The following is a 21,249-nucleotide window of genomic DNA, read 5'->3' as shown; positions in this document are numbered from 1 at the left end:
GCGATGGGCTGTTCCCTGAGACACGTGACCTCGGGAAGCGATGGACTGTTCCCTGAGACAGGTGACCTCGGGAAGCGATGGACTGTTCCCTGAGACAGGTGACCTCGGGAAGCGATGGACTGTTCTCTGAGACAGGTGACCTCAGGAAGCGATGGGCTGTTCTCTGAGACATGTGACCTCGGGAAGCGATGGGCTGTTCTCTGAGACAGGTGACCTCGGGAAGCGATGGGCTGTTCTCTGAGACAGGTGACCTCGGGAAGCGATGGGCTGTTCTCTGAGACAGGTGACCTCGGGAAGCGATGGACTGTTCTCTGAGACAGGTGACCTCGGGAAGCGATGGACTGTTGTCTGAGACAGGTGACCTCGGGAAGCGATGGACTGTTCTGTGAGACAGGTGACCTCGGGAAGCGATGGACTGTTCTCTGAGACAGGTGACCTCGGGAAGCGATGGGCTGTTCTCTGAGGGACATGACCTCGGGAAGCGATGGACTGTTCTCTGAGACAGGTGACCTCGGGAAGCGATGGACTGTTCTCTGAGACAGGTGACCTCGGGAAGCGATGGACTGTTCTGTGAGACAGGTGACCTCGGGAAGCGATGGACTGTTCTCTGAGACAGGTGACCTCGGGAAGCGATGGGCTGTTCTCTGAGGGACATGACCTCGGGAAGCGATGGACTGTTCTCTGAGACAGGTGACCTCGGGAAGCGATGGACTGTTCTCTGAGACAGGTGACCTCGGGAAGCGATGGACTGTTCTCTGAGACAGGTGACCTCGGGAAGCGATGGGCTGTTCTCTGAGGGACATGACCTCGGGAAGCGATGGGCTGTTCTCTGACTATTAAAGGATATGGGCAGTTGGGGAGAGTTGAAATTGGGTAAAGGTTATTTCTCCCTCCTGTCCTTTCTCCAGTTTCTCATTCCCCATTCTGCCTCCCTTCTGTTCTACTCAGCTGCCCATCATCTCTCTAGTGCCACTCCTTCCCTTTCTCCCATGGTTTACTCTCCTATGAGATTCCTTGTTCGGCCCTTTAACTCTTCCATCTATCACCTTCCAACTTCCTTACTTTAGCCTCTCTTCCCCACCCATCTGGTTTCTCCTGTCACCTGCCTGCTTACACACCTTCCCCTCCCCCCATCATCTTATTCTGGCCTCAAGCCCCTTCCTTTCCAGTCCTGATGAAGAAACTCAACACAAAACATGGACTGTGTATTCCTCTCCTTAGATGCTGAGTAATTCCAGCGTTTTGTTTGCATTGCTTTCGATTTCCAGCATCTGCACTATCTCTTGTGTTTAAGAATCTCATTAGGTAAGGAAGATCTTGGCAAAGTTCACAGCGCTAACCAAAGTTTGGGAGATGATAGTAGAGAAAAGGTTTTGATGGAAGTGATGCATTATCAAGCACAAGGTCAGTGTGAGATGATGTAAAGAACTATAGGCAGTAGCTACACACCAAGAAACATGGAGACCAGGAGGAGGGATGGTGCTATCAGCTTGCTGAACCATTCACTTCTGTATCCTGTTCCCACCTTCTTCCCACAGGAAACAGTTGAGGCCAGTTCATTGGCTATATTTAAGAGGGAGTTAGATATGGCCCTTGTGGCTACGGGGATCAGGGGGTATGGAGGGAAGGCTGGGGCGGGGTTCTGAGTTGGATGATCAGCCATGATCGTACTGAATGGCGGTGCAGGCTCAAAGGGCTGAATGGCCTACTCCTGCACCTATTTTCTATGTTTCTATGTTTCCCATATCCCTTCATCAGTTGTCATTAACAAATATATCTGCTGCCTTAAAGATTTAGAGGCAACACAGTATCTGATCTTTCTGCTGACTGAATCCACAGCGACCATCAAACATCCACTTCTGTTCAATCACAAACAAGAGAAATACTGCAAATGTTGGAAATCCAAGCAACCCACACACAAAATGCTGGAGGAACTCAGCAGGTCAGGCAACATCTATGGAAAAGAGCACAGTTGATGTTTCAGCAGTGCCTTATAAAGCCTCAGCATCACATCCCAGCTCTTGTATTCTAGACCTCTTGAAATGAATGTTGACATTGCATTTGCCTTCCTCACCACTGACTCAACCTGCAAGTTAACCTTCAGGGTATTCTGCACAAGGACTTCCAAGTCCCTTTGCATCTCGGAGTTTTGGATTTTCTCCCTATTTAGAAAATAGTCCCATTTTCCTAATCTGTCTAAGTCCTTCTGCATCTTACCTGTTTCCTCAACACTACCTGCCCCTCCACCGATCTTCATATCATCTGCAAACCTGGCACAAAGCCATCTGTTTCACCATCTAAATCATTTTTATACCGCATAAAAAGAAGTGGTCCTAACACCGATCCCTGTGGAAGACTACTAGTCACTGGCAGTCGACCAGAAAAGGATCCTTTTATTCCCACTCACTGCCTCCTACCAATCAGCCAATGCTCTAACCATGTTAGTAACTTTCCTGTAATACCATGGGCTCTTAACTTGGTAATCAGCCTCATGTGTGGGCACCTTCTGAAAGTCCAAATATACAACATCCACTGCATCCCCTTTATCTATCCTACTTATAATCTCCTCAAAGAATTCCAACAGGTTTGGCAGACAAGATTTTCCCTGAAGGAAACCATGCTGACTTTCTCAGGGGTGGCTGACTTTTTACATTCCATGTGTCAGTTGTTTCACACACGAGTTCAGGTGCACCATACAACTCTTGTACCCCCATTCAATTCTTGTAAAAATATGTTAATATAGACATATTTAGCATTTTATGTAATATATTGATTTAATATAGAACAAGATAAACATTACTTACCTTAATGAGACTTTTAACAAATATATTGTCTTCTTCTGATTTCTTCCTTTTTCTTAATCACATATTCTTTCCGTAACTCAGACCCAAGCATTAGCTTCAGTTTTTCTTCTATTTCAGTCTGATGTTGTGTTTTATAGTGTCTATTAAGATCATGTCTTCTATCATGTGAGAAAGTGTTTTCACAAACAATGCACAACAGTTTTCCTGACAGACCCGCTATAAATAAGAACTCATTTTCCCACTGTTCATTGAATTCACGCTTGCTATCACTTTCTGCTTTTCTTTTGCACTGTGATGGGGAACTGAATGTAAAAACAAGGCTTAATTTTTGAAACAGTACAAAACTGCAAGTGTTCACAAAGGACAAACAAAGCACAATTCTGTAGCGCACGAGTGTCAATTGTAAACTGACTGGCAAAAACCTGCGACGCACTGCTGGTGCAGACGCCTGGCGCCTCAGGATCAAACAAGTATCAAACGTGTATTGAACAGTTATTGAACGACTGCAGAACAGAAGTCCTTCTTTCCTAGTTTGACTCATTGAACATTTTTTAATTGAAAACAGATTAATGTGAAAGAAGATAACATTCGCCAAAAGATGTGCGCGAAATAATAAAATCGCTAAAAATAACTGCTAAGGTTTAGATTTATTCTCAGGAAAACCCATTTGTAGCTCTAAGCTACTTGAATTCCTGTTATAGATTTTTTGTTCTGCAAATCGGTTTTTGGTTAATACTTTTTGCATGAGAAGGCCTACTTTTTTATTATTATCACTGGGGTGCAATGTGCCACTTCTAATCATCCAATGTGCCACTTTTGGCACATGTGCCATAGGTTGGCCATCCCTGGCCTATCTTGTCCTGTGTCACCAAGTACTCCATCATCTCGTCCTTAACAATTGACTCTAACATCTTCCCAACCACTGAGGTCAAGCTAACTGATCTATAATTTCCTTTCTGCTACCTTTCTCCTTTCTTAGAGTAGAGTGCCATTTGCAATTTTCCAGTCCTCTGGCAACATGCCAGAGTCCAATGATTTTTGAAAGATCATTGCTAATCATAGTCATAGTCATACTTTATTGATCCTGAGGGAAATCGGTTTTCATTACAGTTGCACCAACCAAGAATAGAGTATAAATAAAGCAATATAAAACCATAAATAATTAAATAGTAATATGTAAATACCAGGAAATAAATCCAGGACCAGCCTATTGACTCAGGGTGTCTGACCCTCCAAGGGAGGGGTTGTAAAGTTTGATGGCCACAGGCAGGAATGACTTCCTATGACGCTCTGTGTTGCATCTCGGTGGAATGAGTCTCTGGCTGAATGTACTCCTGTGCCCACCCAGTACATTATGTAGTGGATGGGGAACATTGTCCAAGATGGCATGCAACTTGGACAGCATCCTCTTTTCAGACACCACCATCAGAGAGTCCAGTTCCATCCCCACAACATCACTGGCCTTACGGATGAGTTTGTTGATTCTGTTGATGTCTGCTACCCTCAGCTTGCTGCCCGTAAGACCATAAGACAAAGGAGCAGAAGTAGGCCATTCAGCCCATCGAGTCTGCTCCGCCATTTTATCATGAGCTGATCCATTTTATCCTATTTAGTCCCACTGCCCCGCCTTCTCACCATAACCTTTGATGCCCTGGCTACTCAGATACCTATCAATCTCTGCCTTAAATACGCCCAATGACTTGGTCTCCACTGCTGCCCGTGGCAACAAATTCCATAGATTCACCACCCTCTGACTAAAAAAATTTCTTCGCATTTCTGTTCTGAAAGGGCGCCCTTCAATCCTGAAGTCATGCCCTCTCGTGCTAGACTCCCCCATCATGGGAAACAACTTTGCCACATCCACTCTGTCCATGCCTTTTAACATTCAAAATGTTTCTGAGGTCTCCCCTCATTCTTCTAAACTCCAAGGAATACAGTCCAAGAGTGGACAAACATTCTTCATATGTTAACCCTCACATTCCCGGAATCATTCTCGTGAATCTTCTCTGTACCCTCTCCAACATCAGCACATCCTTTCTTAAATAAGAAGACCAAAACTGCCCACAGTACTCCAAGTGAGGTCTCACCAGCGCCTTATAGAGCCTCAACATCACATCTCTGCTCCTATACTCTATTCCTCTAGAAATGAATGCCAACATTGCATTCGCCTTCTTCACTACAGACTCAACCTGGAGGTTAACTTTAAGGGAATCCTGTACGAGGACTCCCAAGTCCTGTAATGCCCCAGCTCACAACAGCCACCACAATCTCTAACGCTACCTTTTTCAGACCCCAGGGTGCAGTTCATCTGGTCCGGGTGACTTATGTCCTTTTAGGTCTTTCAGCTTTTTTGAGCACCTTCTCCCTTGTAATAGTAACTGCACCCACTTCTCTTCCTTCACACACTACAACATCTGGCACATTGCTAGTGTCTTACACTGTGCAGACTGATGCAAAATACTCTAGTTCATCTGCCATCTCCTTGTCCCTGTTATTATTTCACCTGCCTCATTTTCTAGCGGTCCTTTATCCACTCTCATCTCTCTATTTTTTACACAGTTGAGAAGGTTTTTACTATTCACTTTGGTATTATTTGATACAAAGATTGATGATATAAAGGTAGGGTGCAAAAATGAGCAGGGAACCAGGGGGGCAGGGAATTAATAAATGGGGTGAATAATCACTATAGGTTTCCTGGGACAGAAATGGCTAAAGTAAGGGGGTATCATTTTAAGATGATTGGAAACAGAATATTGGGGGGGATGTCAAAAGTAAATTCTTTACACAGATTGGTGGGTACATGGAACACCCCACCAGCGGTCGGGGTGAAGGCAGATACATCAGGAGCATTTAAGAGGCTCTTAGATAGGCACATGGATGATAGAAAATGGAGGGCTATGTCGGAAGGAAGGGTTAGGTTGATCTTAAAGTAGGGTAAGATCAATTGACATCAATGGATCTGGGGTTGAGAGGGTAAACAGCTTTAAGTTCCTCGGCATCCACATCACTGAGGACCTCACGTGGTCTGTACACACCAGCTGTGTGGTGAAAAAGGCACAATAGCTCCTCTTTCACCTCAGACGGTCGAGGATGTTTGATATGGGCCCCCAGATCCCAAGGACTTTCTACAGGGGCACAATTGAGAGCATCCTGACTGGCTGCATCATTGCCTGGTATGGGAACTGTACCTCCCTCAATTACAGGACTCTGCAGAGAGTGGTGCAGACAGCCCAGCGCATCTGTAGATGTGAACTTCCCATGATTCAAGACACTTACAATGACAAATGTGTAAAAAAAAAAAAAAAAAAAAAAAGGGCCCAAAGGATCACTGGGGACCTGGGTCATCCCAATCACAATCTATTCCAGCTGCTACCATCCGGGAAATGGTACCGCAGCATAAAAACCAGGATCAACAGGCTCCAGGACAGCTTCTTCCACCAGGCCATCAGATTGATGAACTCACGCTGCTACAATTGTATTTCTATGTTACATTGACTGTTCTATTTATCATAAATTACCTTTATTGCACATTGCATATTTAGGTGGAGACATAATGTAAAGATTTTTACTTCTCATGTATGTGAAGGATGTAAGAAATAAAGTCAATTCAATTCAATTAAAAGGTTGACTCAACATTGTAGCTGAAGGGCCTGTACTGTGCTGTAATTTTCTACAGATTATTGTTAATGAATTTTTAATAAAAGTTATTGATTTATACTTAGTATGAAATTGTTAAGTACACTTAATAAGTATTGGTATAGGTAGTCCCACTGGTCAATATAGACACAGAGGTCCAAAGGGCCTCTTAGATTCTACACAAACTCAGCTCATACTTCTTTGTGCCTCTCTCCCTATGTTTATCCACAGTGCCCTTGTATGTACAATCCATTGACTGCAGGCGCTCTAGTTTCTCCCATTTTTTGCTAAAGAAGAAGCCCTCTTCTCTAACCAGCCTTTTTGAAGCCTTCATTTAGAAACATAGAAAACCTACAGCACAATACAGGCACTTCGGCCCACAAAGCTGTGCCGAACATGTACTTACTTCAGAAATTACCTAGGCTTTCCCATAGCCCTCTATTTTTCTAAGCTCCATGTACCATTCCAGGAGTCTCTTAAAAGACCCTTTCGTTTCCGCCGCCTCCACCGTCGCCGGCAGCCCATTCCACACACTCACCACTCTCTGCATAAAAAAAAAACTTACCCCTGACGTCTCCTCTGTACCTTCTTCCAAGCACCTTAAAACTATGCCCTTTCGTGCTAGCCATTTCAGCCCTGGGGAAAAACCTCTGACTATCCACAGGATCAATACCTTTCATTATCTTATACACCCCAGTCAGGTCACCTTTCCTCTTCCATCACTCCAAGAAAAAAAAGGCTGAGCTCACTCAACCTATTCTCATAAGGCATGCTCCACAATCCAGGGAACGTCCTTGTAAATCTCCTCTGCACCCTTTCTATGGTTTCCACATCCTCCCTGTAGTGAGATGACCAGAATTGAGCATAGTACTCCAAGTGGGCTTTGACCATGGTCCAATATAGTTGTAACATTACCTCTCAATTCTTAAACTGAATCCGATGACTGATGAAGGCCAATGCACCGTATGCCTTCTTAACCACAGAGTCAACCTGCGTAGCAGCTTTGAGTGTCCTATGGACTTGGACCCCAAGATCCTCCTGATCCTCCACACTGCCAAGAGTCTTACCATTACTGCTATATTCTGCCGTCATATTTGACCACCAAAATGAGCTACCTCACACTTAACTGGGTTGAACTCCACCTGCCACTTCTCAGCCCAGTTTTGCATCCCATCAATGTCCCACTGTAACCTCTGACAGCCCTCCACACTATCTACAAAACCCCCAACCTTTGTGTCATCAGCAAATTTACTAACCCATCACTGCACTTCCTCATCCAGGTCATTTATAAAACTCACAAAGAGTAGGGGTCCCAGAACAGATCCCTGAGGCACACCACTGGTCAACGACCTCCATGCAGAATATGATCCATTTACAACTACTCTTTGCCTTCTGTGGGCAAGCGAGTTCAGGATCCACAAAGCAATGTCCCCTTTGATCCCATGCCTCCTTACTTTCTCAATAAGCCTTGGATGGAGTACCTTGTTAAATGCCTTGCTGAAATCCATATCCACTACATCAATGGCTCTTCCTTCATCAATGTGTTTAGTCACATCCTCAAAAAATTCAATCAGGCTCATAAGGCATGACCTGCCTTTGACAAAGCCATGCTAACTATTCCTAATCATATTATGCTTCTCCAAATGTTCATAAATCTTGCCCCTCAGAATCCTCTCCATCAACTTACCAACCACTGAAGTAAGACTCGCTGGTCTATAATTTCCTGGGCTATCCCTACTCCCTTTCTTGAATAAGGGAACAATATCCACAACCCTCCAATCCTCCAGAACCTCTCCCGTCCTCATTGATGATGCAAAGATCATCACCAGAGGCTCAGCAATCTCCTCCCTCGCCTCCCACAGTAGCCTAGGGTACATCTCATCCAGTCAGTGATTTATCCAACTTGATGCTTTCCAAAAGCTCTAGCACATTATCTTCCTTAATATATACATGCTCAAGCTTTTCAGTCTGCTGCAAGTCATCCCTACAATCGCCAAGATCCTTTTCCGTAGTGAATACTGAAACAAAGTATTCATTAGGTACCTCTGCTATCTCCTCCAGTTTCATACACACTTTTCCACTGTCACACTTGATTGGTCCTATTTTCTCATGTCTTATCCTCTTGCTCTTCACATACTTGTAGAATGCCTTGGAGTTTTCCTTAATCCTGTCCGCCAAGGCCTTCTCATGGCCCCTTCTGGTTCTCCTAATTTCATTCTTAATCGCCTTCCTGCTAGCCTTAGAATTTTCTAGATCTCTATCGTTTTGTTTTTTGAACCTTTCGTAAGCTCTTTTCTTCTTGACTAGATTTACAACAGCTTTTGTACACCATGGTTCCTGTACCATGCCATCCTTTCCCTGTCTCAATGAAACGTACCTGTGCAGAACCCCACACAAATATTTCCTGAACATTTGCCACATTTCTTCCATTCGTTTCACTGAGAATTTATGCTTCCAAGTTCCTGCCTGATAGCCTCATATTTTCTCTTAAACGTTTCCCTAATTTGTCTGTTACTATCCCTCTCCAATGCTATGGTAAAGGAGATAGAATTGTGATCACTATCTCCAAAATGCTCTCCCACTGAGACCTGACACCTAACCAGGTTCATTTCCCAATACCAGATCAAGTACAGCCTCTCCTCTTGTAGGCTTATCTACATATTGTGTCAAGAAACCTTCCTGAATACACCTAACAAACTCCACCCCATCTAAACCCCTTGCTCTAGGGAGATGCCAATCGATATTTGAGAAATTAAAATCTCCCACCACAACCAACCCTGTTGTTATTACACCTTTGCAGAATCTGTCTCCCTACCTGTTCCTCGATGTCCATGTTACTATTGGGTGGTCTATAAAAAAACACCCAATAGAGTTATTGACCCTTTCCTATTCCTAACTTCCACTCACAGAGACTCAGTAGACAACCCCTCCATGACTTCCTCCTTTTCTGAAGCCATGACACTATCTCAGATCAACAGTGCCATGCCCCGCCCCACCCCCACATCTAAGCCTGGCACTCCTGCCACTGAGCCATCCAAATCTCTGTAATGGCCACAACATCATAGCTCTAAGTGCTGGTCCATGCTCTAAGCTCATCCGGTTTGTTCATAATACTCCTTGTATTAAAATAGACACATCTCAAACCATCAGTCTGAGCGCGTCCCTTCTCTATCACCTGCCTATCCTCCCTTTCACACTGTCTCCAAGCTTTCTCTATTTGTGAGCCAACCTCCCTTTTCTCCGTCACTTCAGTTCGGTTCCCACCCCCCAGCAATTCTAGTTTAAACTCTCCTTTGCAAACCTCCCTACCAGGATATTGGTCCCCCTGGGATTCAAGTGCAACCCATCCTTTTTGTACAGGTCACACCTGCCCCAGAAGAGGTCCCAATACCTGCCTCCTGCTCCAGTCCCTCAGCCACACATTTATCCTTCACCTCATTCTATTCCTATACTCACTGTCATGGCAGAGGTGTTGCCAAGTTTTCTGCCTGCTTCTGCTCTTGGTCCTGGGACCTGGAGGCCGATCTGTTCCTGCGCCATCTCAGACTTTGTCTTTCAGGATAAGGAGGGCTCAATGTTCAATGTGCTTCATATCTGGGTCATCTAAACCTCTTGCTGCTTTGTCTTTCAGGATATGGAGGGCTCGATGCTTACACTAAGCTTTGGCAGCTGGATGGAATTACCGGCTCTGAAGATGAAGGACTGGGTCGGGGAGAAGCGCAGGTCTGTACCAGAATCCACCCTCTGCCTTCTCAACATTGCTCTTTTCCTGAAAGGGCTTCTGTTTACTGGTCAGATTATGAGCAGGTTTACACAAACTTGTATTCTATGGAATACAAAAAGCTGATGGATAAATTCACTGTGATTTGTAGAATTCTGGAAAATATGGGCTTGGTGGGGATTGGGACTTCTCCTACTAAAAGGAGAGTCTTTACAAGTTCACAGGTTTGTACAACACAGAAACAGACCCCTCAGCCAAACTCATCCTTTCTGACCAGTCTGCCTCTCCAAACTAATCCGGTTTGTCTGCTTTGGACCATATCTTTCTGAACCTTTCCTCATTTCCAGCAACCCATTCCGTATATCCACCACTCTCTATGGGGAGAAAACCTGCCTTCTAATCCCCTTTAAATCCTTGCCCTCTCACCTTAAACATATGCCCTCTAGTTTTAGACTCCCCTCATCCTGGGGAGAAAAAAAACATCATTATCCTATCTATTTCCTCTCATAATGTTTTGAACCTCTTATAAGGTCACTGATCAGCCTCTTTCACTCCATGGAAAATAGTCCCAGCTTGTCCAGTATCTCCTTGTAACTCAAGCTCTTCACTCCAGAAAACATCTTTGTGAATTTTTTGTGTCCCTCTAACTTAGCATGCCATTTCTGTACCTTGTCAATCTGAACTGTACATGATACTCAACATGTGGCTTAACCGGCTTTATAACCCGATGTTCCAACTATGGTACTGTGGTCAGTGAGTTCAAGCACCCTGTCCACTTATGTCACCACATTCCTGGGGAGGGAAATAACCGTTCATGGAAGAAGTCCAAGTAGTAAGGTGAAAAGTAAAAGTGGCAGGCAGGCAAACCAGGGCAAAAATCAAAAAGGGCCTCTTTTCAACATAATTGTATAAGGGCTAAGAGTGTTGTAAAAGCAAACCTGAAGGCTTTGTGTGTCAATGCAAGGAGCATTCGTAACAAGGTGGATGAATTGAAAGTGCAGATTGTTATTAATGAATATGATATAGTTGGGATCACAGAGACATGGCTCCAGGGTGACCAAGGATGGGAGCTCAACATTCAGGGATATTCAATATTCAGGAGGGATAGACGTGAAAGAAAAGGAGGTGGGGCAGCATTGCTGGTTAGAGAGGAGATTAACACAATAGAAAGGAAGGACATTAACCGGGAGGATGTGGAATCGATATGGAATCGCTGCATAACACTAAGGGGCAGAAAACACTGGTGGGAGTTGTGTACAGGCCACCTAACAGTAGTAGTGAGGTTGGGGATGCCATTAAACAGGAAATTAGAAATGTGTGCAATAAAGGAACAGCAGTTATAATGGGTGACTTCAATCTACATATAGATTGGGTGAACCAAATTGGTAAGGGTGCTGAGGAAGAGGATTTCTTGGATTGTATGCGGGATAGTTTTCTGAACCAACATGTCGAGGAACCAACTAGAGAGCAGGCCATTCTAGACTGGGTTTTGAGCAATGAGGAAGGGTTAATTAGCAATCTTGTCATGCGAGGCCCCTTGGGTAAGAGTGACCATAAAATGGTGGATTTCTTCATTAAGATGGAGAGTGACATAGTTAATTCAGAAACAAAGGTTCTGAACTTAAAGAAGGGTAACTTTGAAGGTATGAGATGTGAATTAGCTAAGATAGACTGGCAAATGATACTTCAAGGGTTGACGGTGGATATGCAATGGCAAGCATTTAAAGTTTGCATGGATGAACTACAACAATTGTTCATCCCAGTCTAACAAAAGAATAAACCAGAGAAGGTTTATTGATAATTTTTCAAAACTCTTTAGATTCTGGATTAGTTCCTGAGGATTGGAGGGTGGCTAATGTAACCCCGCTTTTTAAAAAAGGAGGGAGAGAGAGAAACCAGGGAATTATAGACCGGTTAGCCTAACATCGGTGGTGGGGAAAATGCTAGAGTCAGTTATCAAAGATGTGATAACAGCACATTTGGAAAGCGGTGAAATCATCGGACAAAGTCAGCATCTGTTGACAGTTCATAAGTGCACAGTGTGTTCAAGTCAGCATGGATTTGTGAAAGGAAAATCATGTCTGACGAATCTCATAGAATTTTTTGAGGATGTAACTAGTAGAGTGGATAGGGGAGAACCAGTGGATGTGGTATATTTGGATTTTCAAAAGGCTTTTGACAAGGTCCCACACAGGACATTAGTGTGCAAACTTAAAGCACACTGTATTGGGGGTATGGTATTGATGTAGATAGAGAATTGGTTGGCAGACAGGAAGCAAAGAGTGGGAATAAATGGGACCTTTTCAGAATGGCAGGCAGTGACTAGTGGGGTACTGCAAGGCTCAGTGCTGGGACCCCAGTTGTTTACAATATATATTAATGACTTGGATGAGGGAATTAAATGCAGCATCTCCAAGTTTGCGGATGACACGAAGCTGGGTGGCAGTGTTAGCTGTGAGGAGGATGCTAAGAGGATGCAGGGTGACTTGGATAGGTTAGGTGAGTGGGCAAATTCATGGCAGATGCAATTTAATGTGGATAAATGTGAGGTTATCCACTTTGGTGGCAAGAACAGGAAAACAGATACTATCTGAATGGTGGCTGATTAGCAAAATAGTAGTCATAGTCATGGTCGTACTTTATTGATCCTGGGGGAAATTGGATTTTCATTACAGTTGCTCCATAAATAATAAATAGTAATAAAACCATAAATAGTTAAATAGTAATATGTAAATTACGCCAGGAAATAAGTCCAGGACCAGCCTATTCCCCAGAAAAGGGGAGATGCAATGAGACCTGGGTGTCATTGTACACCAGTCATTGAAAGTGGGCATGCAGGTACAGCAGGCGGTGAAAAAGGCGAATGGTATGCTGGCATTCATAGCAAGAGGATTCGAATACAGGAGCAGGGAGGTACTACTGCAGTTGTACAAGGCCTTGGTGAGACCACATCTGGAGTATTGTGCGCAGTTTTAGTCCCCTAATCTGAGGAAAGACATTCTTGCCATAGAGGGAGTACAAAGAAGGTTCACCAGATTGATTCCTGAGATGGCAGGACTTTCATATGATGAAAGACTGGATCGACTAGGCTTATACTCGCTGGAATTTACAAGATTGAGGGGGGATCTTATTGAAATGTATAAAATTCTAAAGGGATTGGACAGGCTAGATGCAGGAAGATTGTTCCCGATGTTGGGGAAGTCCAGAACGAGGGGTCACAGTTTGAGGATAAAGGGGAAGCCTTTTAGGACCGAGATGAGGAAAAACTTCTTCACACAGAAAGTGGTGAATCTGTGGAATTCTCTGCCACAGGAAACAGTTGAGGCCAATTCATTGGCTATATTTAAGAGGGAGTTAGATATGGCCCTTGTGGCTAAAGGGATCGGGGAGTATGGAGAGAAGGCAAGTACAGGGTTCTGAGTTGGATGATCAGCCATGATCGTACTGAATGGCGGTGCAAGCTCGAAGGGCCGAATGGCTTACTCCACCTATTTTCTATGTTTCTATGTAAGTCATCCGAGGGCTGGGTGAGGGATCACAGGCCAGGAGATTTTTAAACCTCCATTCGGTAAGTTTATTGGCCAAGGGTTTGAACAGAAGTCAAACTGATGAAGTGGAGAGAGTTGGATTATGTTGAAGCTCTCCTTAGCCACCACCTTGAACGAAGGATTGAGTTGCACTATCTTGCATCAAACCTGCTGTTTGATGCTTTACAACAGTCTGGTCCCACGTGACCTTATCAGTGGCTTGTGTTTGCATCCAAGCAGCTCAGGCCTGGCCAACATCCTTCCAGAGGACTGAATGACTTGTCCTGAGGTCCAATTAAAAGATGCATAGAGAAGGGGGATAGGGAACTGGGTTCAGGATAAAAGGGAGGGGTGAGGAGGGTGGTAGCAAGTTCAGGAATGCCTGTGTTCAGAAATGGAAATCTGGACAGGGAAAATCAGCTGCCAGAATATGAAGGGGCTGAGTCAGGGAGGAGTGAGCATTGGGATAGAATTATGTGAAAAGAAACAGGAAATAACTTTATTTAGTGTTGTGAGGGGCTGTTTGTGAAATCAGTTGCGTGATTAAGTATCCAGGAGGGTCAAGGTCGACAGCTAACTCAGTGACTGAGAACCAGTCAAATACAAAATGTGCCTAACAAGAATCCTTTGTAGGGCAGGAAGCTTCTTGTGGATGGTCCTCAACTTGCAGCAGTAACCCAGTTTCTGCCCCTGAAGATGTTGGCAGACCTGCTGAGTGTTTCTGGCATTTTATGTCTTTATTGGGGTGATGATAGGAAGGAACAAGGGAGGACAAGTGGAAAAGTGTTGGAAATAGTTTGAGTGTGCAGTGGAGGTAGTGGCAAGTGACCCTGGACAGAAGATGAGGAGGTCTCCCCAGGAGCAGATTGTGGGTAGAAGGGTGAGGATTCAGCCCAGAGCAGACTTGAAGGGCCAAATGGCTTAATTCTGCACCTATGTCTTAAGGTCTTCATTGCTTAATGTTAATTCTAGTACACAAGAGTAATGGAGAATGAAATAGTGGTTAGGCTGGAAAAAAGAGAATAAGATAAGTACACAATAATAAAAACAAATATAAATACATTAGTTTGTATACAGTGCCTATAAAAAGTATTCTCCCCCCCCCCCCAGAAGTTTTCATGTTTTATAACATTAAATCACAGTAGATTTAATTTGGCTTTTTTGACACTGATCAACAGAGAAGACTCTTTCATTTCAAAGGGAAAACAGATCTCTACAAAGTGATCTAAATTAATTACAAATATAAAACACAATTGATTGCATAAGTATTCACTCTACTTTAATATGACACACCAAATCATCACTGGTGCAGCCAAGTGGTTTTAGAAGTCATGTTATTAGTTAAATGGAGATCTGATTTTGGAGACTTATATGCAATTGATTATAGTAAAAATACACCTGTGTCTGGAAGGTCCAACTGCTGGTGAGTCAGTATCCTGGCAAAAACTACACCAAGACAAAAGAACACTCCAAGCAACTCTGAAAAACACGTCAGGAGATGGATACAAGAAAATTTCCAAGTCACTGAATATCCCTTGGAGTACAGTGAAGTCAGTCATCAAGAAATGGAAAGAATATGGCCCAGCTGTAAATCTGCCTAGAGCAGGCTGTCCTCAACAACTGAGTGACCGTGCAAAAAGGGGACTAGTGATGGAGGCCATCAAGAGACCCATGACAACTTAGAGGAGTTACAAGCTTCAGTGTCTGAGATGGAAGAGACTGTGCTCGGGTGCTTCACAGCAACTTTATGGGAGAATGGCAAATAGAAAGCCACTGTTGAAAAAAACCTCACATGAAATCTGGGCTGGAGTTTGCCAGAAGGCATGTGGGAGACTCTGAAGTCAGCTGGAAGAAGGTTCTATGATTTGATGAAACCACTTATGCTATATTTGGCTTAAGCTGAACACCACACATCATCAAAACTACACCATTCCTGTTGTGAAGCATGGTGGTGGCTGCATCATGCTATAGGGATGCTTCACTGCATCAGGCCCTGGAAGGCTGGTGAAGGTAGAGGGTAAAATGAATGCAGCAAAATACAGGGAAATCCTGGAGGAAAACCTGATGCAGTCTGCAAAAGAACTGCGACTTGGGAGATTTGTTTTCCAGCAAGACAATGACCCCAAGCATAAAGCCAAAGCTGCGCAGGAATGGCCTTAAAAACAACAAGAAGATAAGAAGTAGGAGTAGGCCATCCGGCCCATCGAGCCTGTGCCACCATTCAGTAAGATCGTGGCTGATCTAGCCATGGACTCAGCTCCACCGACTTGCCTATTCCCCTACTATACAAAAATCTATCCAAGCTTGTCTTAAATATATTTACTGAGGAAGCCTCCACTGCTTCATTGGGCAGAGAATTCCACGGATTCGCCACTCTCTGGGAAAAGCAGTTCCTCCTGATCTCCGTCCTAAATCTATTCCCCCGAATCTTGAGGCTATGTCCCCTAGTTCTAGTTTTGCCTACCAGTGGAAACAACTTTCCTACCTCTATCTTATCTATCCCTTTCATAATTTTATATGTTTCTATAAGATCTCCTCCCATTCTTCTGAATTCCAGCAAGTACAGTCCCAGGCGACTCAATCTCTCCTCATAGTTCAACCCTCGGATCTCTGGAATCAACCTGGTGAACCTCCTCTGTACTACTCCAAAGCCAGTATCTCCTGTTAAAGTTAATGTCCTGGAGTGGCCAAGTCAGAGTCCAGACCTCAATCCAATTGAGAATTCGTGGCTAGACTTGAAAAAGACTGTTAACCCACAATCCCTATGCAACCTGACAGAGCTTGAGCAGTTTTGTAAAGAATGGGGAAAGTTGCAGTGTTGAGATGTGCAAAGCTGATAGAGACCTATCCACACATACTGAAGGCTGTAATTGCTGCCAAAGGTGCATCTACTAAATACTGACTTGAAAGGAGTGAATACTTATGCAATCAATTATTTTATGTTTTATATTTGTAATTAATTTAGATCACTTTGTAGAGATCTGTTTTCACTTTGACATGAAAGAGTCGTTTTCTGTTGATCAGTGTCAAAAAAAGCCAAATTAAATCCACTGTGATTCAGTGTTGTAAAACAATAAAGCATGAATAGTTCCGGGGGGGGGGAGGGGGTGAATATTTTTATAGGCACTGTACATTGACTAATTATCTGCCCATAAAGTCGCACTAGGCTGGGGAGTGACTGGCAGGAAATGATAAGGTAGTGGTGGTTGGTGATGTGGTGTTAATCAGCCTTACTACTTGGGGAAAGTGACTGTTTTTGAGTCTGGTGGTCCTGGTGTGGATGCTACGTAGCCTCCTCCCTGATGGAAGTGGAATCAGTCCATGAGCAGGGTGGGTGAGTTCCTTCATGATGTTACTGGCCCTTTTCCAGCACCTTTTTGTATGTATGTCCCTGATGGCTGGTGACGATATGGAGACATCCACAGTTCCCATCCACTGGGATCATTCAAAAAGCTGAATCTTCCAGGGTGAGGCACATCTGCCAGCCCAGTGTCTTCACTGTACACTTTATATCTTTCCCTCCCTCCCCCTTACCCCCGCCCCAACCACCACAGGAGCCTGAGGAATGACCGGGTGCTTCCGGCTGAGGTTGCTGCCTATTACCAAAACTTTGTCAGTGAGATGGGTCTGGAGAAGAACTTTGTGAACCGAAGCCGTGTGACGTTGCTGCGTCGAGCCTGTGGTGCTTCTGAGGGTGAGAAGGGCGGAGAGCACCCTGTAAACCAGGAGAGCAGAGAGGACAGGAGCCCGTCCTTGTGGGAGGTCCAGGGGTATCAGAGTTGGAGCAACGGAACACAGACACCCTTCCTCATCTACGCAGAGAACGTAGTGCTGGCCACGGGGACTCATGACGAGCCATTGTGGCTGGGAGTACAAGGCGAGGACTTGCCCTTCGTGGGTCATAGTGTCTCAGAGCTGGAGGCGGCCGTGGTCCAGGGGCGGCTGAACCAGTTCTCGGAGCCCGTACTGATTGTAGGTGCTGGACTGAGTGCGGCTGATGCCATTCTCTGTGCCCACCACCAAAACGTGCCAGTCCTCCATGCCTTCCGGTCCTCTGTTACCGATCCCAACCTGATATTCAACCAGCTGCCGAAGGTGCTGTATCCAGAATACCACAAGGTGCACCAGATGATGAGCCAGCAGCGAGTGGGTGAGGAGCCCACCTCTTACCAGGGTTACGTCAGCTTGCCACAGCACCGGGTCTGTAGTTTCCAGCCTGATCACAAGTGTGTCCTGGAGAGTTGGGACAGGGTGGAAACACGAGTGAGTGTGTCCATGGCACTTGTGCTGATTGGCACCAACCCCAAGCTTTCCTTCCTGAGGGACAATGGTGCCTACTTGGGGCTGGACCCCAAACTGTCCATCTCCTGCCGCTACAACCCCATACACATTCACCCCTACACCCACGAGCTGGTGCAGGAGTCCTCCTTGTTTGCAATGGGACCCCTGGTGGGTGATAACTTTGTGCGGTTTGTGAAGGGTGGAGCTCTGGCCATCACTAGCTGCTTGGTGAAGCGACGCAAGGAACAGTGGTTCCCTGCAGATTGACACTGGAGCATCCAGACCACAAGAGGCAGAGAAAGCACGTGTGTGAGTGCTTCACACAGTCTGCCTGCTGCCCGTAGCGAGGACTGTCATAACGAGTTCCCAAGGCAGCTTTACTTTGAGATGTCCAACTGACCTGACTCATCCAGGCTGGTGTGAAACCCTCCTTGATCTCATGTGGAATGTTGATAGGCTCCTGAGAATTAATAGGAGGGATGTATTGGGATGTGGGAGGGGAGGAAATATGGAGATCCTTGGAGTTCCCCTCAAGGAGGTACCTCTTTGTGTGCCTGTTCTGCTATGGGGTGTCAGTGTTTTCATTCCAAAACATTCCAATGTGGAAGGCCCAGAGGAACAGAAAGGAATGGAAAAGATTCCACTCACTGTTTCCTGAATTGTATGTACTGTTGCTAGGAGTGATGGCCAAAACTTTGTCCTTGAATCAACGAGGAAGTTTGGGCCAACACCGACATATCAGTGGTTACCTAAATTAAACACTTTCTGTAAAGCCCACGTCCCATGCATGGGGTTGAGTTGTGATTTCTGTCAAGTTTGGGGTGAGGTCACGGAGGTACTGTTAGTTACAGTGAATTTTCGCCTCACCCGACAGCAGAAAGTCCTGTCAAGAGCTGTGAGAATCTGTCTGACCACAGCCCAGAAAGTGATGTGTCAGCATGTCTCCAGCAGACTGGTTCCACATCACACCTCTTTGGAGTGAGGTGTACGAAAATCAGATATTTACCTCCCTCACTGGCACAAACATTCTAAGCACATTCATCTTCTGAAAGTTAGGGTATGAGGATCTGACCAGCAGCCTCTGTCAATCATCAGAAAGAATTAGTTGAGAAAGAGAAAAGGTGAAAGCTAGGAGGGAAAATAAACAACTTCTCCATGGGGCTGCAGGAAGGAGATTGAAGTTTTAATTGTCACAGTACACTGCCACTGTGTAATGATTACCTTCTCATTAAAAGGCTGCTTGTACCAAAGTACTGGCTATAATTGCCTAATGTAAATTTAATGTGTTAATCCAGGAAACTCTCTGGGCGTAACAGGAGACTGGACCGACCATCGCACTGATCGCTAGGGCACAATCAGAACAGATGCTGGTCCCTACACCCAACACATTCTGTACTCATGCACTGTCAACAGACGCTATTCCCTACACCCACCAACACACTGAGCACTCAAGCACTGTCAACAGACGCTGGTACCTACAACCACCAACACACTGAGCACTCAAGCGCTATCAACAGTCGCTGGTCCCTACACCCAACACACTGAGCACTCAAGCGCTATCAACAGTCGCTGGTCCCTACACCCAACACACTGAGCACTCAAGCACTATCAACAGACGCTGGTCCCAACACCCAACACACTGAGCACTCATACACTGTCAACAGATGCTGATCCCTAACCCAACAAACTGAGCACTCAGGCACTGTCAACAGACGCTGGTCCGTACACCCACCAACACACTCAGCACTCAAGCACTATCAACAGACGCTGGTACCTACACCCAGCATACTGAGCACTCAAGCACTGTCAACTGTCGCTGGTCCCCACACCCACCAACACACCGAGCACTCAAGCACTGTCCACAGACGCTGTTCCCTAAACCCACCAACACACTGAGCACTCAAGCACTGTCAACAGATGCTGGTCCCTACACCCAGCACACTGAGCTCTCATGCACTGTCAACAGACGCTGGTACCTACAACCAGCACACTGTGCACTCAAGCACAATCAGAAAAGACGCTGGTCCCTCCACCCAACAGACTGAGCACTCAAGCACAATCAGAATAGGCGCTGGTCCCTGCACCCAACACACTGAGCACTCATGCACTGTCAACAGTCGCTGGTCCCAAAACCCACCAACACACTGAGCACTCAAGCACTATCAACAGACGCTGGTCCCTACACCCAGCACACTGTGCACTCAAGCACAATCAGAAAAGACACTGGTCGCTCCACCCAACACACTGAGCACTCAAGCACTATCAACTGTTGCTGGTCCCTACACCCACCAACACACTGAGCACTCGTGCACTTTCAACAGTCGATGGTTCCTACAACCATCAACACACTGTGCACTCAAACACAATCAGAACAAACGCTGGTCCCTAAACCCAGCACACTGAGCACTCGTACTGTCAACAGTCACTGGTCCCTGCACCCACCAACACACTGAGCACTCAAGTACTATCAACAGATGCTGGTCTTTACACCCAGCACACTGAGAACTCAAGCACTGTCAACAATCGATCATCCCAACAACCACCAACACTCTGTGCAGTCAAGCACAATCAGAACAGAATCTGGTCCCTACACCCACCAACACACTGAGCACTCAAGCACTGTCCACAGACGCTGTTCCCTACACCCACCAACACACTGTGCAATCAGGAACTGTCAACAGACGCTGGTCCCTACACCCAACACACTGAGCACTCATGCACTGTCAACAGTCGCTGGTGCCTACACCCAACACACTGTGCACTCGTGCACCGTGAACGGTCGCTGGTCCCTACACCCAACACACTGACCACTCATGCACTGTCAACAGTCGCTGGTCCCTACACCCACCAAAACGCTGAGCACTCAAGCACTATCAACAGACGTTGGTCCCTACACCCAGCACACTGAGCTCTCATGGATTGTCAACAGGCGCTGGTCCCTACACCAACCAACACACTCAACACTCAAGCACTATCAACAGATGCTGGTACCTACACCCAGCACACTGTGCACTCAAGCACAATCAGAACAGACGCTGGTCCCTGCACCCAACACACTGAGCATTCAAGCACTGTCAACAGACGATCGTCCCAACAGCCACCAACACACTGTGCAGTCAAGCACAATCAGAATAGACGCTGGTCCCTCCACCCAACATACTGAGCACTCATGCACTGTCAACAGTCGCTGGTCCCTACACCCACCAACACAGAGCACTCAAGCACTATCAACATACCATCGTCCCAACAACCACCAACACACTGTGCAGTCAAGCACAAT

At 45.6% G+C, this 21,249-nt stretch overlaps 1 protein-coding gene across 4 annotated transcripts in view; it reads left to right on the top strand.

Moving 5' to 3' along the window:
- The window catches only part of osgn1 (oxidative stress induced growth inhibitor 1), a 138,228-nt gene extending 119,015 nt beyond the window's left edge, over positions 1–19,213 (top strand). For all 4 annotated transcript variants that reach the window (XM_072250343.1, XM_072250340.1, XM_072250341.1 and 1 more), the window contains exons 5-6: positions 10,072–10,163; positions 17,243–19,213. In XM_072250343.1, coding sequence (XP_072106444.1) covers positions 10,072–10,163; positions 17,243–18,236 — 1,086 coding nt within the window. In that variant the 3' untranslated portion in view covers positions 18,237–19,213. The remainder of the gene's footprint in view (positions 1–10,071; positions 10,164–17,242) is intronic.
- Positions 19,214–21,249: the final 2,036 nt, after the last annotated feature.

This window comes from Mobula birostris, unplaced genomic scaffold (genome assembly GCF_030028105.1).
Source record: "Mobula birostris isolate sMobBir1 unplaced genomic scaffold, sMobBir1.hap1 scaffold_283, whole genome shotgun sequence".
Classification (NCBI taxonomy): domain Eukaryota; kingdom Metazoa; phylum Chordata; class Chondrichthyes; order Myliobatiformes; family Myliobatidae; genus Mobula; species Mobula birostris.
The sequence above is the reverse complement of the archived record's forward strand: the minus strand, read 5'-3'. Positions and strand labels throughout refer to the sequence as shown.